Below are 19024 nucleotides of genomic sequence, written 5' to 3' on the forward strand. Positions count from 1 at the left end.
CAGTTGTCGACTTGTCTGACAGTAATAAAGATGGCGGATGTAACATACGAGTAACTGATGTTTGCTTCGATATCGACGTTAACAATTCTACGAAATAGCCGCGTTGACATATTGTGCGATGTGCATGTGAATGCGTGTGTGCGTGTTTATAGTGAAGTAAATTCCGTTCGAGAAAATATGTTAGAAATTTGTTGAATATGAGCGAAGGAGCGAATTCAGTTTCGCAGATCAGCGAGAATTCGCTTACGACCTTGAAAGATGAGGTCGATCCTGAGGAACTTCCTCCGAGAACGATATCGCACACGACGAGAAGGTCGAGATTTGGTACAAGCAATGTCCCATTGTCGCCTTATATTTTGATCGATGGTAGAAAATTGCGAAGCTCCTTGGCATTGAGCAAAAAAAAGCTTCCTCGACGTGTGAATTTCCCAACAAATGACAATCACTTGATTACGGGATGCCTGGAACCGGCCAATCCATGGAAATTCGGTGAGGATAAATATTTTTATCTTACATCTCATCCTTACATTCATTCGTTCATTTTATATTGCTGGCTCTTAAAGGTCTATGCTCTGTAATTGTATTAATTAATAAATATTAATGATTCACAAGAATCCATTTATCTACGATAATATTTTAATCGTCATTAAGTTAACTTTATAGATACGTAAATATAAATGTTTCTAACAAATGTATGTATGATGTTTGTTTACTTAGTTGTGAGTTACAGAGATTTGTACTTTATACTTGTATTGATTAATAAATATTAATAATTCAAAAAATTGTATATTCTTAGTAATAATTTAAGCATTAAATTTGATTATTGTTAAAAGATGTTTATATATAAATGTTTGTAAAAACTCTATGTGAAATGTATATTAACGTAATTAGAGAAATTTGTGACTTATAGAGATCTATATCTTATACTATATAATTCGAGAATCTGTACTTTATTTGTCATTAAATTAATTACATGGACATTTAAATTATTTACCAATTAACTATAGAAAAATATCCATATTTCATAAAGATACTTAATTTAAGTTTAATCTAATATGTTAATTATTCTTTAGAGAAGCACTAGAACTTTTAAAATTTAATAAAATCACAAATATTTTCAAAGGCATATAATCTAAAAGTATATTAAAAGGTATTAAGCTAGTTTAATTTATTTCATATGTTTCATTATATTATTTTGGCACTTATTAATAAGAATATATGTTTAGTTATATAGAAACTGTATTTATTTAATAATACTTTTCTATAATAACAAAATAGTATGATTAATTAAAAACTATAATCTGAATTTGAATTGTAATTTATAAATTATAAATTGATAAAATAACTTCTTTAAATTTTATTTTAAAGATGTTATTAGCACTCATAACATAATGGCTATAATCTTAAATATAAAATGATAAGTTACATCATTTGTTAATATCATTTTTGTAATTATTTACTTATATAGTTGTAGTGCACTAAGCCATTAGGTTTTTTTATAGGTCATGCCAAATACAGAACGTTTAAGATTTCACAATGTGAACCATATACTAATTATAAGTTTGATGCAATATTGAAGTATGTACAATATATAATTAACCTGTAAATTACTTTTAAACCGTATTGTTTTAATTGTAATTTGTAAATTAGATTATTTTAAATAGAACAATGTATATTATAAAATTGTCTTATATAATAAAGAATTTGTTATATTCTCGAATTTATACCAATTTTATTCAAGTACACATTTGACTGTTTAAAAACATTATATGAGAATTAAATAAATTCTTTTTTAATGAAATAATGTGAAACTATGGTATGTGAGAGTATTTTAGTATATCTGTCATTTTTATGCAGTTGCATTTAGTTTACATCATTGTATTAATACGTTCTCTGTGGAATAATGCATATGAAATGGAAGTTAATTTTTTTAATAAAAACAATTATATTCTACAGAAAAACAGTATTTGATTTTTGATATATGTCTTACATTCATGTTAAAGTAAATATTTGGCTGTACTTTTAAGAAAAAGATGGAGAGTTGATTTCCGCTTGATCCTCTGCTTCTAGGGTCAAATTTATCAACTTGCTTTGTTGTGATAGAGAGGTGAACATTCAATGGAAATATAGACACTAGTTAATGATCAAGTCATTGCTACAAATGAAAAGTTTGGTGAGTCACCAATGAACGCCGCAGCGAACGTGTTAAAAACATTGTAATTATGAAATGCAAGTAATAAACTGAAGCTCAGAGTTATGTTTATAATATGTGTTGTTAGTAACATTTTGTCAAATAGGTTTGATCATGAATAGAATATAATATGTGAGACCTATTACATGAGGCGTATTCAGTATTTGAAAGTAATGAAAAAATGTTCTTATGAATAACATACAAGAACAAAATAAAGTAAAAATATGTATGAATATTGTATGAAACTTTTTAATTATTTTCAATTATTTAACTATTTCTGAAGTGGATATCACATGTATTATGTTGCATCTTATATAATCGACAGAATCCTCCAGCATCATCTATTAGTCATATATATCTTAATATGTTGAACTTTTAATTTTTTATATTTTAAAAATATGTTGATTAATTGTTCACAGCTGAAAATGTGAATTGTGAAGATGTAATCTCATCATACAAGGAATCCTGTTTAAAACACAATTCAGATCCTCTGGAGATTGTTATAAATCAGCTTAAGGTAAAAGTGCATCTTTTCCAAATATTTGTATGCAATATTGGTTTGGATAAAAAAAAATATCAAAGCATCTAATATTAAATACATATTGATTACATATCTAATCATACTAATTATTAATTATTTGTAGTTTTATAATTAATATTCAAACTAGTAGTTACGGATATAACAAGTATATGCGCAAATGTATATATTTAAGTTATAAAATATTGAAACACAAATAAAAGAAATGGAGAGAACATAAAAAGCAGGAATATAAAATTATATTTACACAATATCTGTTTAAATAAATATATAAATATAAAAATATATACATATATAGAAGAAAGATTTTTATTATATTAAATTGAAGCTCAAAATACTTAAGATTAGATATCTGCATCATATTTTACTTTGTGTTTCAAAATAATATTTAAATACTTTAAATATATAAAAAATTATTTTAAACATAACTATGAATATAGTTTATACATATCATGAAAATACATTTATCATATATATTTATTTGATATTTAGTATCGATAATAATGATTACTGTGCAGAATTTAGATACATTGGAATTGAGAAGTGAAGAGTTAGATTTAAAAGGACAGACATTGGATATTAATCATGCGGAACCATTGGAGGAAATTTTCAAAAGAGTTCGATTTAATAAAGTTAATTTAGAAGCCACATCTTTGGATGATGAGGTATTTCTATTAATTAAAAATTTGATCAAAAATAGTAATTTCTTTTGAAATGATATTTGATATCATTTGTCATTTTTATATTATAGAGTTCTGTGATATTATTTGATATGTTAGAATATTATGAATCTGCAAAGCACTTGAACATTTCGTCTAATCAAGGCATTGGAATTTATGGTTGGCAAGCATGTGCAAATATGATAAGAAAGGTATATATAATATGGTACATTTCATTTGAAAAGATTTATATGGTTATTAGTTTCAAATATTATCTTTATTATTTCATTGATTATCGTGTATAGAATGACTATGAATAACGAAAAAATTAGAAATGTCACTAAATATATGAGTGTTTAAAATTAAGTTTTATGTTGATTAATACATAATTAATGGAATCATTATTTGTTTAGACCCAATGCTTAGAACATCTTGAAGCTAAGGATGTAATCCTTAATGAACAATACATGAATATCTTGAGTCGTGCATTAAGATTAGTCTGTCATCTACATGTGCTTAAATTAGAAAATTGTGGACTTTCAGGAAGATCTATCGTCACACTAGGTATTTATTATGCAATACAGTTTGTTAGTTTCATTCATTTTTAATTAATTTATTTTTAAGTAGTTACAATTTACTCAAATAAAATTGATGAAATAAGTTTCTGATAATGTTACAGTAACATAGTGCTTTTAACAGTTGCAGCATTAAAAATGAACACTGGAATAAGAGAACTTTACTTAGCTGACAATGGGCTGAATTTATATGATGCAATACAGCTTGGTTCTCTTCTTAGATTAAATAATCATATACAGCTACTTGATATTAGGTACGTAACAAACAGAGGTAATGGATAATAAAACAAAACAATAAGATGTATAATTCTATAGCATTTGTCTTTTAATTATGATTACATATATTTTTAACGAATCTTTCTAATAAAAAACTAATTTACATATTTTACAATATATATTGAAAATTATTCTGAAGTAAAATGTTCTTTTAGTAATAATGTCATTCAAGATGATGGTGTACGTGATATCCTAGAAGGTCTCATCAATCAAATAAACGAGGACAAAGATGGTAAAGGTTTAAGCATATTAGTATTATGGAATAACCAACTGACAAAAAAATCATCTCCCTATTTCGCACGTATTATAGTATGTAATTTTATTTTATCATTATAGTTACGCATGTATGAACTATACACTTATAGTTATTGCTTTATGTATTTATATGCACTTGTATTATATTAATGCTGTTTATATAGGCATTGTCTAAGACGTTAGAGACGCTAAATATTGGAAAAAATATGTTGTCTGATGAGTTGTTATTGATTATAAAAGATGCATTGAAAAAGAACCATGTTCTATTACAATTGGGAATACAATCAACTGAGCTTACATGTGATGGAATTGTTACATTATCTGAAATCATTGAAATAAACCATGCATTGCAAGTAAATATCATAAACTTTAGAATATAAAAAAGGATATAAAATCATTTTGTATTCAACTCATGTCTGTTTTACTGTTTTAGAGGATAGATTTAAGAAATAATAGAATACATTTGACTGGAATAAAGGCTCTCAGTTCTGCTATGAAAAAGAATAAAAATATTACTAAAATAGATTTAGATGATAAACCTGATATAAAAGTGGTAAGTGAACAAATTAGTGTCATTTTTCACTGGAAAAATATTTAAAAATATTATATTATAATTATTTGTTTTTTTATGTTAATAATAGGATAATTTAAACGAGACCTTGCTTCAGTACACGCAGCTTGTAGCTGAAATTCGAAGCTGTTGTTTGGAAAACGAGAAAAGTCGTATATTAGAAGAAAATAGCGAAGGTTTTGATAATTCATATCATAGCAGATTCTGTAGTGCAACCACTCGTAAAATTTCGCTTACTTGTCAAACATTACCATGTTCTTTATCACCCATGATTTCAATACAAAAAGATGAGCCTGGACGATCAATGCTCGAACCGAAACGTATTAATGGAGGTCGTCTTCGTTCTCCAGCCCCTAGTCCCGCCTCTTCACCCATAGCCAGTCCAATATTAAGTCCCTCGCGAAGTCGGTTTGTGGTGTCCCGAGTTCCAGAAACGTTACGTACTACAGAATCCTCAGTACCATCGTCATCATCTGTTCTTCCATCCCTTGGATCATCACCTACCTTTGTCACTTCTGCAAGTGGGTCATCTAGATTTCGTGTTTCAGTTGTTGAATCAGCAAATACTGTATCTTTATCTAAACCTGTTATTACTACGACCAAGGCTGATATCATGGTTGGTTTAAATCCAAAAGTTAATATTGCAGAATCGACTGATTTAAGTTCGAAAGTTAATATTAAAGAATCTACTGATTTAGATGATCTGAATACCGTACTCGCATCTGAATCAGAAAAGAATAATCAAACCATTGAAAATTTTCGAAGTATTTCAAACGACTTGTCTCATCTAGCTTTAAATGTGGTAGAAAAAACGTATGCACCGACGATACTTGGATATCCTGTAGAAGAATTAAATACAAATAAATCTTTTGTTAAGACAAAGGTTGAAACTCAGCCTGATGATAATATAAGTTCTATTAGTCTAGAACGCAAGAAAGATGATGTGCCAGACAATCAAATTATTTCGAATCGATTGGAAGATGTTTCAACGATGACAGATATCGAGAGTGTAGAAAATCGTTCTAACGAAAATACAGAAGATGTAAAAACGTTTACACCTACAAATAGGAACGGAAAAAGTTCGCCTTATAATACAATAAGTGATAAATCAATAATTTGTAAGAAAGGTTACGATGCAACGGATAAAGTAACAAATACTCGTACAAACGAAAGTGTAGAATTGCAGTCGCAAACGAAACACGATCCAATACAAAAAAGTACTTCTAATTTAGGAAAATTACTTTCGCTGTTTCAACATTCTAGTTGTTTTTTTTCTGATTCCACTCCTATTAATCAGTTGAAAAGTAAAAATACGTTTCAAGGTAGCATAAACAGCATGATGACTCTTGGAGATAAATTCCATTATTACATAAAAGATAAGAGAGATAGGATTTATAATCGTGAAACGGAAGAGTCCTCGGTATCGCTAAAGAGTAAATCAAAATTTTTCAATGTTTCTCAATTGCCAAGTTTACAAAGTTTAGCGAATATGATTCCATCGTTTAGATTCGAAGGTAATATAAATGCTCCTGGACAAAGTAATAAGCCTTGTTCCAAAGAAGTAGATCTTTTACTCAAGAAAGATAGTGAAAATGATTCAGTCGATACAGAAAAAAAATCTGTTGAACATAGTAAAGAAAGCAAAAACTTACATGTCTATTTAGAAGGACGAAAGTCCACTCCTACTTTAGATAATCAATTATTATCTGAAAATATACAATCAAAATTTCCTCCTGGTGTTACTAACAAAGATGTAGTATTAGCTGCAGATTGCATTGTTTCGAATATTATTGATACTTGTTCTAAAATTGTGAATAATAATTTATTAATGCATGTTTCAAATAGTAACACGATTGTACCTGTACCTAAATTAATAGGTATACCTGAATATTCTGCTTTAAAAGCAGTTGTACAGAAACGAAATATAGCAGGAATACTAGATAAAGTAGATCCTATACTAATAAAAGAAACGAATAATGAAACTTTAACAGACAGTATTAATTTTACTAGTGATAGCAAATCTTTGTCATGTAGTATGATGTATGATGTAAGCAATGATATGCATACTGTACATACGTCTGACAGAATGCACAATTTAGTAATATTAAATATAAGTACAAAAGATAATGTTGGAAATAATTCTGCTTTTAATGTAAATAGTACAGGAAGTAATACAGCATGTTTTGTATGTAATCAAAAATGTGTCTGTAATGTAAATAATAAACCACTTGAATGTTATAATACGTTGAAGATAAATGTAGGAACGAATTGTTTAAATAATGAAGTTACCACAATGTATAGTATTGACAGTAATAGTGATAGAAATGTCTTTATAAATGTTCATAATATGCCAACCAGCAATGACGTAGAAGGAATAAATGTATATCGTGTAAATAATAGTACGAATTGGAAAAGCGCAATTGTAAATAACATACCAGAAGCAAAGATATCAAAAATAAATTGTACATGTAAAGATACTAACTCCGAATTTAGCGATGATAGTGTACATTCATGTACTTCAGTACTTTATAGAGATGTAAATACACCAATAAAGCAAGAAGTGGTAGAGCCATTTGTTATAAAACATAACAAATATATTGAAATAAGTAATATAATTGAAATGAAAATTAATAGTTCTATTGTGAAAAATATTATGGATCATATGTTCAAGGATATGAATATTGTTATGCCCATACCAAGAATGTACTCTTCTATGACAAACTTCAATGTGTTAATTCTTAGAAATCTTATACATCATGTAGCAGATATCTCTATTGATGAAACTCCGATCAAAAAGCTTTCATTAGATATTACAACTAATAATTGGCCGAATATCGTTAAAGTAAAGACTTTATTTTGTGATCTATCTCAGATATCTCACTCATCAATGAATGCTATAACTGAAAAGCCAGAAAATATTTATAACAACAATGAAGCAACAATGAAGTTAAAAATCGATGAAAACTCTTCACTGGAGGATAATGCCGAAGAAAGTATAAGTTTTTACAAAAAACAGAAAGTCAAAGAAAACGAGGCTTTTGGAACTGTTTCCGAATATTCTTCAGTACCTGTAATAGCTGATCCTATTGTCCATTCAAAAGAAGATGCATCTTATTTGAAAGACAATGATGATGTAAGCAGTAACTCACCAGAGAATATTCATATGCTCAGTAACTTTGGATCAAATATTGCTCAACATTTAAAATGCACAAATTCAGATGATATAAATGATACGACTCAACAATACTTAAATACAATTAAATGTGCAGTTGCCACAACTATATGTTCAACAGCTGTAGTGAACACAAGGGGCAATACAACAGTTGAAATTATTTCTGATCAGAATACTAATATTGCTGAGCCTTCATCAGTAATTCATGCAAACAGGTGAGTAAATTAAGCTATCACAATTGATGAAAATTATAAATCTATATATATATATATATATATATATATATATATTATATTACACTGAAGGTATTTCAGAAGAAAATGTTTATTAAATGTTGTAGTTAGATATTAATATTTTTATATTCTATTTCTCTCCAGTATATATAATTTGAAGAACATGTAATTTATTGTAATTTTGATCTTAAATATTGAAAAGTGATGTGAAAGAACTATTTCATATATTTCATAGTTGATGTTTAAAAGAAGTTTAAAATAAATTCTTTTTATTGTGAATATAAAGCTTTTTGTATTAACAAGGTTCCATATATTGAACATGGTCTCATTTTTTACAAAATCCTTTAATCTGAAATATTCAAGCTAGCTTTAATTTGGAATAATATTGGTATTATGGCACACATGTATAATTAACTGGACTGATCTTATGATATGATTTTCTTCTGTTATATTGAAGCATTAGTTAAATTTAATTTTCTTTATTCTGAATTAAATATGAGCTGAAGCAACACACGCATACACACACGCACACGCGCGCGCGCGCGCACGCACGTACGCACATTATACTATTAAATAATTGCTTTACAAATGTTATTAAAATAAAATTATAATGTAATAATGGAAATAATTAAAGTCAAACTGAATACTTGTGTATATTATAACGAAGAAAGATTTTTAATGCTTAATATTATCTAAATGATTTCATGCTGCTTATTCTTCATTATACTGCATCATATTGGATATGTGAAATTAAGAATTGTATATAATTAATCTATGTATAAAGTGGACTGATTCAACCGCCATAAACATAAAAATTTATAAAACGCATTGTTTTGTAAAAACGATTTGAATCTGGTGGAAAAATATAATACCTATAAAATTTGTGAGACTTTATATTTTATTTGAGAAGTAATGCTTTTTCTTTTATTTATGCTGATTTCAACAGTATCTTATGTCTCGCTTGCACTTATTATAATAACTTTCATTCGACTAATGAAATCGTATTAATTTTCCTTTTAAAAAATACTATAAAAATTCATTTCACTTTTGTATATTTCCTATGCTAATAAAAAATCTTAACAGTTTAGTCCATATAATACTTAACTTATTTAATACTTAACACATAACACTAGTGTTGTATAAGCAGAAATTAAAAGCTTTATCGCATCTTTTTTAAGAATTTTATATTTGTAAGAACTATTTATTTATATTGATACAGTAAAGTGCTACGAAAACCTTTTAATCTATATAAATTGTTGATACAAGTATGTATGTGTTTTGTAAATTTTATGTAACTGACATTATTTAGTTAAAAATGATATTTGAATTAATAACAGATCTTATTTTTTAAAAGTTGAATATATATTTTATTTGATTCATTGTTAAACATAAAATTTTAGAAAAAACAATTACTGTATTTTTTTATAATATGTATATGATATATTGATCACATTAAAGTAATTAAGAAGTATATATTATTTATTTTATTGTATCCTCATCATTAATATTTATATATTATCCTTATCATATAAGGTATAAGATATAAGCATTGAATAGAGTTACAATACTGCAATTTCTTTTTATCATATTCATAATATTTATCATATTTTATTGAACCTTATCGTTTTGAACCTTTTAAGAACTGTTTAAGAAGTTGATGTAAAGATTTTACTTTACTGTATCAAATGATTATCTATGCTATGAATTAATTTATCATAAAAATGGGGCAGTATAAAATTACTTTATAAGAATCATTAACATAATTTTTGTAGCACAAAATAAAATCAATGATATTGAAGAAGAAAAAGAAGAAGGAGAATTGCATCTTGTTGAATATGAAGACACAGAATTAAAGAGAAGATATATGGAGGAAAATAACAATCTTTACGATTTTGACGATGAAATTGACGAATTCAAGCAACTGACAATGGATCTTGAACCAAAGTATCAGCAATATGCTAAATGGAGGATCTAAAACTACGTATTATTTGACTGCTTTAATAGTGCGTGATGGTTTTGTAAGAACACAAGTTCAGCTCATAGAGTCGTTCCAAGGAAATTATATTGTACAAAAGAAAAGATATAGGTAAATCTTATAAATGTTATTGTATATATATAGACAATTTGTAGTGTTTTATACATTAGTTCAGTTCAGTTTTAGTTCAAAGGTTTAAATTTATGAACAGAGAAGGTGAAAAAGATACAGGATCCATATACACATTCATGTGTATTAGGGATAATGTTAGTACGTGTTTGATTCTAGTCTAGAAAACAATTGATCTAATATATATTATAGTACGAATAAAAAAACAGCTATAGTTATCAAAACAAAGTTTGAGATCTAACTGTGGCTATTTTGATATTTCAAAATCAATTATTTAAATGTGTTATTGCTAACTTTAGCATTCATATGATTTGCACATGATCGGAAAACGTTGTGCATAATGTAGAGATGGATGTATATAATTGTAATATTGTAATATTATACTACTATGTGTGTACATGAGCGTGTATATACAACTTAATTAAACAATATATACACACTCATATTAGATGCACACCATGAAAAAATTGTTACTTTTGAAAGCAATTTGCGTCATTAAGGGAAAAGTATTACAGAAATTGTTATATGTAACATCAGATTTTTATTTATGAATTGTAAAACAATTTCAATATTGACATAATATATTTTTATTATATATAAGTATAGAATATATATATACACGTATATAAGAAGTTCTTGACTTAAACATAAGTCAATGCTTAGACTTGAAATTTGAATCTTTGTTACTCGAAGAATGTATACTTGTTACATTGTATATTCGTAAAGTTTTTCTTTAATATGTTATTTCTATAAATATATATAGAACAAAACTCATTAGGGAAGAAGGAATGAAATTGACATGATATGAATGTAATTTTATTAAGCCATTGGCCTGTGTCAGGAATTTATTAATACTAATCATCAGTAACTCATAAATTATGTTTCATATATATTCGTAATCGCGAAATTTACTTTCGTACATTAAAAGCAGCCGATGAAATATTACATAACATAAAACTTTAAAGTATTATTTTATAATTAATAACGACTTTATGGAGTTCAAAGTAACGAGTAAATGGATAATACCTAATTATATTTCGTTGAATTTTGACGAAGCATTACGAAAAATTAAAAGAAATATTCAATAGTTATAGTTAGCTATATTCATATATTTCTTCAATCACGAAGCTCTATAACTAAAATTAAAATAAAAAGTCGATTAATGAATAGTACTGTGTTGATTTAGCGATCTTAAAAATATAATTATTGTAATTATTTTACAGATATGTATGTACGTACACGCATGCGCGATTCTGTACATTAAGTTCGCATAGAATTCGCGCGCATGAAATGCGTACGCTTACGTTGTGAAATGAATTATGTACAATTTATATATATTGAGAAGGAATTGAATTTATTAAGAATTTTATCACACCAAGAAATGAAAGAATAAAGATGGTTTACTAACATGTTGCAGTTCAATAATCTCATTAATTAATACACATCGATATTAATATTTGCACATACTAGATATATTTTTATTAAAGACATATGTAAGCATTTTACATTTTTATGTTTCGCTAAATGTTTAAAATAGACGTTATTTTGTAAAAATTCTTATTGTCAAATCAATGAATGATCTTTATTGATTTATCATGTAAATATGTAAATATTCTATTACTAAAGAATACGGTTAACCAACATTATGAATTAGTTAACATTTAAAATTAATTTTTTTAATTTCCACAGATTTTTACATCATTTCCGTTTCTGCTATACATATGAATATGATATGATATGCTTTCTACACCATCGTCGTAGCAACATGAAATTGTACGCGCAGTCGTGGTTCGAATGTACAAAGGAATCTCACGTACATATATGTATAGTAAAAACACCGATCTATTATTTCGCCTATCAAAAACAATTTATTATTGGCTTATTTGTAAATTATTGTCATTAATGAAATAATTCGAACAATTTATTTAAAATGGAACAATCTTGTCTAAATGCAATTCTACGAACGAATAGAATGTGTTCATAGTTTTGTGATTTTGGAATATTGATCGTGTAATGAGGAAGATTTGTGCTTCAAATACAGTTTGACTTACAAAAATAAGTTTTCGAATAGATCGTGAAATACTATAGATGCATATTTTTTAATATGGAAAGGTCGAATCATTATTTCTGATAGAGAAATTGCCTATCAAGAAAGAACATGAATGATTGGCACTGTTGATCATTCGAAGATTTAGTTTTTGTTCCTTGAGAGTCGGTAATATTATTATTAACTATCTAATCATTTGTTGAAGTAAAATTTTCTGTGTAAATTAAATTTAATTTGATAATCATTTTTAAAGAATGTATGAAAATTTGATTTTCATTGTGGCTGATTAGAATATGAAATTAACTATAATAACTAGTAAATTCATATATTGTAATTATTATGATATTTTTTCGCTTTTTAATATCAATTTAAATCTAAGAATGCTTAAATTTTTCTGATTTATTGAAATTTACATTTTTCGTGCTATAAATGTATATATAAAACAATGATATATATTGTGACATTGATTTATACACTGAAAATATATTGAAATATAAAGAAATATTTCATTTATATATTTTTTCACCAGCTGTTTCTGCCTCATCTTAGTGAAATGTATAATTGGCATGGCTTTGTGATAGTGAATAGTCAATTAATCGGATATTGGCTTAGGTCTTGATAAATATAATGTAAACAAGACACTTTTCTTTTATTCATGTCATGGAGAATATACTTTTTTAAGGTAAATATATTTCTGTTTTCAACTAACTAAATTAATTAATAAAACTAAATTTTTTAAATAATAAGGTCAAACACTAGTGGACCTTCTATATTTGTTTTATACCTTGAATAATATAAATGCAATAAAAATCTTTCCAAAATACTGTTTTAGCTTGGATATGGTAACTATGAATTCTGAACAATCGGCATGTCGCCGAAAACCAGGTGAAAATAATGACATTGGAGGAACAGCTGATCGATATAGAAGTAGAGATAATCAAATAGATCAATGTAACAATCAAAATGGCCAAGCAGTTGACAAATCTCCAAGTAGTCCCACATATCATATCACTGCCTCATGTGCCGAAGATACACCTAATTATCTTGTGTATCAGAAAGTAAGAGAGAATATTTTTTTATAATTTTTAAATGTTCTTATCTTTAATTTTATTTATCTGTGTATTGTAGATGGAAGATATCGTAGAAAAAATGTCAGATGAAGTTACAGGTGTTCCAGTGAAAACGGTAAAGAATTTTATGACAAAAACACCTTCTGTTTTTACTGGTAATATATTACAATTTTATTTGACATTTTATTATTCTTTCTTTATTTTTTAATATGATATTAATGTACTTAATTCTCTTTATTATTTTAGGTACAGATTTAATATCATGGATGATGAAGGCCATGGCTATAGATGATCAAGGTACAATTAAAATATTAAGTACATAAACATTAGGGAAAAATCACGAAATAAAAGGGTTTTTGCTTCTGCTTTCAACTATTAATTATATTATAATTAATCATAGCCTTCAAAGTATAATAGTAGCTCAAAGTAATAGTTATTTATTTAGCTCTTGTTTTAGCATTATTAATTGATTAAAAAAATGTAACTACTACAAAATAAGAGATATAGAATTTGAAGAAGATTACATAAAAAAATGACAAACAATTTAATTGTATAAATAATATTGAATGATTTAATTTCTAAAATGTTCTTTTATTGTTGATTTTCCCTCATAAATCATATAAAAAGTTATTTGATTTTAACTAATTAGAAATGTATTGATATGATAGAGGCACTTCATGTGGCACATCTTATGGCATCTCATGGATATTTCTTCCCTATTGATGACCACTGCCTTACTGTAAAAAATGATAATACTTTCTATAGGTTTCAAACACCATATTTTTGGCCATCAAATTGTTGGGAACCAGAAAATACTGATTATGGTATGAAAACTATTTTTTTTTTAATTTAGCATTGATTACACAAATGTATTTCTTGTACTAATTATATAAATATCAAATTATTTGTAAAAGAATTTATATTTAACTTTAATATTATAGCTGTCTATTTATGCAAAAGAACGATGCAAAATAAAACACGTTTAGAATTAGCAGATTATGAGGCTGAAAATTTAGCTAAGTTACAGAAAATGTTTTCGAGGAAATGGGAGTTCATTTTTATGCAAGCAGAAGCACAAAGCAAAGTCGATAAAAAGCGAGATAAATTAGAAAGAAAGGTACTGGATAGTCAGGAAAGAGCTTTCTGGGATGTATATAGACCAATGGTAATAATATCTAATTTTATTTGTATTTTTTGAAAAAGTATTTCTTATTGAATAATGATCACATATTTAATATAATAGGAAACTTATATAATTATTATATGTTCCAGCCTGGATGTGTTAATACGACAGAAATGGACATTAAGAAAGCATGCCGTACTTATAAACCAATTTCGAAGTTAAACAAACATTTAGGTATGACTAGTACCGACATTCCTTCACATTCAGGATCGTTCTCGATATCATCGATAGAATCGTTAAATAAGGAGATTGAAATGTTGAAATCTAGACTAGATAGATCGAATATAAAGGTCTCGAAAGTTTCAGAAGCGTAAGTAAATATCACCTTTAAATATTATCGAATATTATTGTAAATTTTTGCCAAAACTGTATGATGTTATATAATTAATTTATTTTAAGCAATATTAATTTGCTTAAATTACATATCTTATTTTTAAGTATTTTTAATTGTAATTATTTTAGTCTGATTGCATATTTTGAGCAGTATGTAGAGTATGATCCTTTTTTCATACAACCTGAATTCACAAATCCATGGATATCAGATAATCCTGAAATGTGGGAGCAAGAAAAATTAGCGTACGTGTATTTCTTAATTTATATTATACTTATTTATATGTACATAATTAAGATAATACATCTGATTTTTTTTAAATAGCAAAGAAATATCAACAAGAAGAGTAAAAAGATGGGGTTTTAGTCTTCAAGAATTGCTACAAGATCCTATTGGTAGAGAACAATTTATACGCTTTCTGGATAAAGAGTTCAGTGGTGAAAATCTAAAGTAAGTTAATAGTAGGAAGATATTCTAATTTAGATAGTCATATTCAAGTTTTGGACTAGAATATCTCTATAAAATAAAATACAACTATAGAGATTAAAAATACAAATTCCTCGTTGATATACGTAGATTTTGGGAAGCCGTGCAAGAATTGAAAACATTACCTCAAAAAGAAGTTCAAAATAAAGTGAACGAAATTTGGAATGAGTATTTGGGTCCAGATGCTAGTTGTCCAATTAACGTCGATTGCCAGTCCTATGAGCTAACAAAGAAGCATTTACAAAAACCTGATCGATGGTGTTTCGACATAACAGCGGTACAAATTACAAACAAGATTTTACAAGTTAAAATTAAGAAACTTCGTAGAAAAGATATTTATTCAAGAAATTCATTGAAATATTAAGATCGAATAAATTAAATGTAATAAAAGCTTAGAAATAATAATAATAATGGAGAAAATAATAAAACAATCTTCTGTGGTATTTAATTTTAGGCGCACGTTTATCATCTGATGAAAAGCGATAGTTACTCCAGGTATCTTCGCTCGGAAATGTATAAGGATTTTCTCAGTGGCTCGAAGAAAAAGGTCAATATATCATTTATAAATTATATTTTGACATATTAGATCACTACTATGAGTAGTAGCACCCCGACACGTAGTAGTTACGCAGTTATTAATATAGTTACAATTATTATAATTGTAATTGTTATTGTAACTGTTATTTTAATATTCCTAATGCTGTTATTTTAATTTATAAAAACAATTATGAATATATATATATATATTATCATCTTTACTGCTGCCGTCATCATTACCACTAACGTCGTTATTTGTCTTCATCATCGCCATCGTTATGGTCGTCTTCGTCACTATCATCTTTGTCTGCATTATCATTATCATTTAGATAAGATATTTTGTATAATATTTCATTACAATATATAGCTTATCGTTATGATATTATTTACTAATTTTGTTGTCCTACAATACTATTTGCATTCTTGTTATATTATTTAAATTTATTTATTTCAATTTTTTCGCAATTTTTGTACACAACATTTTTTATATGCATACACAGTATTTGATCTTTTAATAATTATAATCTTGTTGCCTGCTTTTTGAGATATTTGGTTTCCACTGTGACTTTGAGATTGCTGTGGAGATAGTTTTTTTATTTAGATAGTTTTTATTTAGCAGATTATTATTTGTATATGTTTTATATTTTTTCAGATATTCTTCAGTCTTTTCCTAATTTAGTTTTTAACTACAGCTTCATTACTGATGTATGTATCACCTAGCTACTTCAAGAAAAGAAATGAAAAATTATAACACTATATTTATATTAACTCCAAGCAAAAAATAGTACAAGTCTGTAACTAACAATTATAAAATATCAGTTTGTAGAAGGTTTGTCAATTTATTTAATGTAATTAGATGATAAAAATGACCCAAACAAATTGCAAAAATAATACTTAATAATATTAATGTTCATAATTAAATAATTATACGTGATTGTGTATGTATATACTCAAGAATCACATTCAAATCTCTAACAGTATCTAAAGATTTCTAACAGTTCTTTTTGTTGGAAACAATTTTTTACTCAACGATGTCAAAAATTTAACTTCATTAGTTTATGCAACCAAAATGTAAAGTTTTTATATTAATGTTACATAATAGACATTATGAATATCATCAACATTATTATCATTATTATCGTCCTCGACATCACTATCGCTGTCAATATTATTAATAACATTTTTATAGTTCTTTATAAGACTTCATAACACTTATATTGCATATACTTAAAACTTCTTAAATAGTAATCCGCTGCAAACTCGAGAGTTTTGTAAACATTTTAAAAAATTAGCTTAAAAAAGAAGTCTTAGCATCTGTTAATAAAATTACATCCTTTGTTCAATTATTTCAGACTTCGGTAAAAGGTATTCGTTCTATTGTATCGTTCAGCGGGCGCAGAGACACAGCCACGTCGTAATCACCAGCTTAAAAATTTTTCATAAATGGTTTTGGGAATCTTTCCAAGTCTCGTGTTATGTTTTCGTATTCAGAATGATTCGAAGAGGAGACAATGCAGTTTATTTTATTACTATCACGCTAAAAAAGAGTAAGTATGCAAAATACTTTAAATCCGCATCTAGCGCAATTTTCCACTTGCTTCCATACAATTTTTTGTAGAATAATTGAGTCTCTTGGAAGCCAAACTGATCAACTCCATTTTTTGTCAATTTTTTAATTTTATTATCTATGTATACAATTAATAAATGTTCAATTCTAAGGACGTTTAAAGAACGGTGTTTGTAACATCATCTTCTACCTTTTATTTTATGGAATTGATCAGAATGATTCTTAAACAGCTCAGTGATAAATTATACCAAGCCCTGAAATAGGTTTTGTAAATAATTTATTCCAATAGACGTATTATTAGTACAAGCAAAAACTGTATAACTGTATAGAGCAATTCTATAAACATTTATTTATTAAATTACACGTCATTAATGATATTTAATTATTTATAATTATTATAATATATTTTTCCTAAGTATAGGTAGTCTAAATTAAAGTAAACACTACAATTGTAAAATAATAATTCTACATGGAATTCTAAAGAGACTATCAAGAATTTCTTAAATATGAAATTTTGATAAGTTGATATTCCATCGACAAAAATTAATTATGTTCAGGTATGCATATGTTTAAAAGAAAAGAAAAAAGCATCTCAGATTATTAACTGTTACAACAGTCAGAAACTAAAATGCATGATTAACATATAATGATTAATAATACATTAGTAATTATTATACAATAAAATTTTACTAAAGCACATGTTCCACTATACTCTTCCATATCTTACAAAAATGAAATGTTTGTCAATACAATAAGTATTGTATTAAGTAAAGTAATTGAGATCAAATATTAAAAATATAACTCCTACATTTCTGAGTAACACATAACTCTTGTATGCCTTTGACAATGTTTAAAATCTACAGTATTTGTTTAAGATTAATAAAGAAAGAAACAATAGGATACCACACACCTATTTTCGTATCAATTATATTTTTCATGAATAGACAAATACGCCTGTAGTGAAGAAAATATTATACGAAAAGTTATCAAGCATTTGTAATCTTGTAATATTTATTATATTAAAACGTATTGTAAGCCAGGTATATATTAGAAGAACAAAATGTAATTATAAATATAAGATAGTATAAAAAAGAACAGTGATGTACGATCTTTTATCTAGCAGTAATTCATTGACCCAAAATTTATAAATTGTGTAAGATTATCTCCAATTTTTTAACATTATTTAAAATTATCCGTAGTCTTTTTATTTATGATGTACGTAATTTAAA

The 19024-nt window shown here is 26.6% G+C and overlaps 2 protein-coding genes across 6 annotated transcripts; both read left to right on the plus strand.

Annotated features, from left to right (window-relative positions):
• The first annotated feature begins 17 nt into the window (after nt 1–17).
• Nucleotides 18–11983, plus strand: LOC117236571. 2 transcript variants are annotated; one of them, XM_033499650.1, is made up of 11 exons: nt 18–489; nt 2611–2708; nt 3248–3394; nt 3481–3600; nt 3802–3952; nt 4088–4217; nt 4395–4548; nt 4659–4847; nt 4928–5047; nt 5136–8452; nt 10243–11983. In XM_033499650.1, exons 1-11 carry the CDS (start codon nt 198–200, stop codon nt 10250–10252), a joined length of 4728 nt encoding a protein of 1575 aa, XP_033355541.1. In that variant the 5' UTR covers nt 18–197; the 3' UTR covers nt 10253–11983. The 2 variants fall into 2 exon arrangements, with proteins under 2 accessions (XP_033355541.1, XP_033355542.1); XM_033499651.1 differs by lacking the exon at nt 10243–11983 and adding an exon at nt 8531–9352 and having other exon boundaries at nt 5136–8497.
• A 389-nt stretch (nt 11984–12372) lies between these two features.
• LOC117236572 (regulator of G-protein signaling 7) lies at nt 12373–18890 on the plus strand. 4 transcript variants are annotated; one of them, XR_004493880.1, is made up of 14 exons: nt 12373–12789; nt 13151–13303; nt 13454–13679; nt 13750–13846; nt 13938–13988; nt 14360–14515; nt 14633–14856; nt 14964–15184; nt 15337–15450; nt 15530–15655; nt 15782–15968; nt 16146–16238; nt 17581–17775; nt 17847–18890. XR_004493880.1 is itself a non-coding variant. In XM_033499652.1 (13 exons), exons 3-13 carry the CDS (start codon nt 13461–13463, stop codon nt 17644–17646), a joined length of 1554 nt encoding a protein of 517 aa, XP_033355543.1. In that variant the 5' UTR covers nt 12373–12789; nt 13151–13303; nt 13454–13460; the 3' UTR covers nt 17647–18890. The 4 variants fall into 4 exon arrangements, 1 of the variants encoding a protein (XP_033355543.1); XR_004493881.1 differs by having other exon boundaries at nt 18212–18890; XR_004493882.1 differs by having other exon boundaries at nt 18217–18890.
• The last annotated feature ends 134 nt before the right edge of the window (nt 18891–19024 follow it).

The sequence above is a fragment of the Bombus vosnesenskii genome, unplaced genomic scaffold (assembly GCF_011952255.1).
Source record: "Bombus vosnesenskii isolate JDL3184/JDL3185 unplaced genomic scaffold, Bvos_JDL3184-5_v1.1 scf7180000013349, whole genome shotgun sequence".
In the NCBI taxonomy this organism is placed as follows: domain Eukaryota; kingdom Metazoa; phylum Arthropoda; class Insecta; order Hymenoptera; family Apidae; genus Bombus; species Bombus vosnesenskii.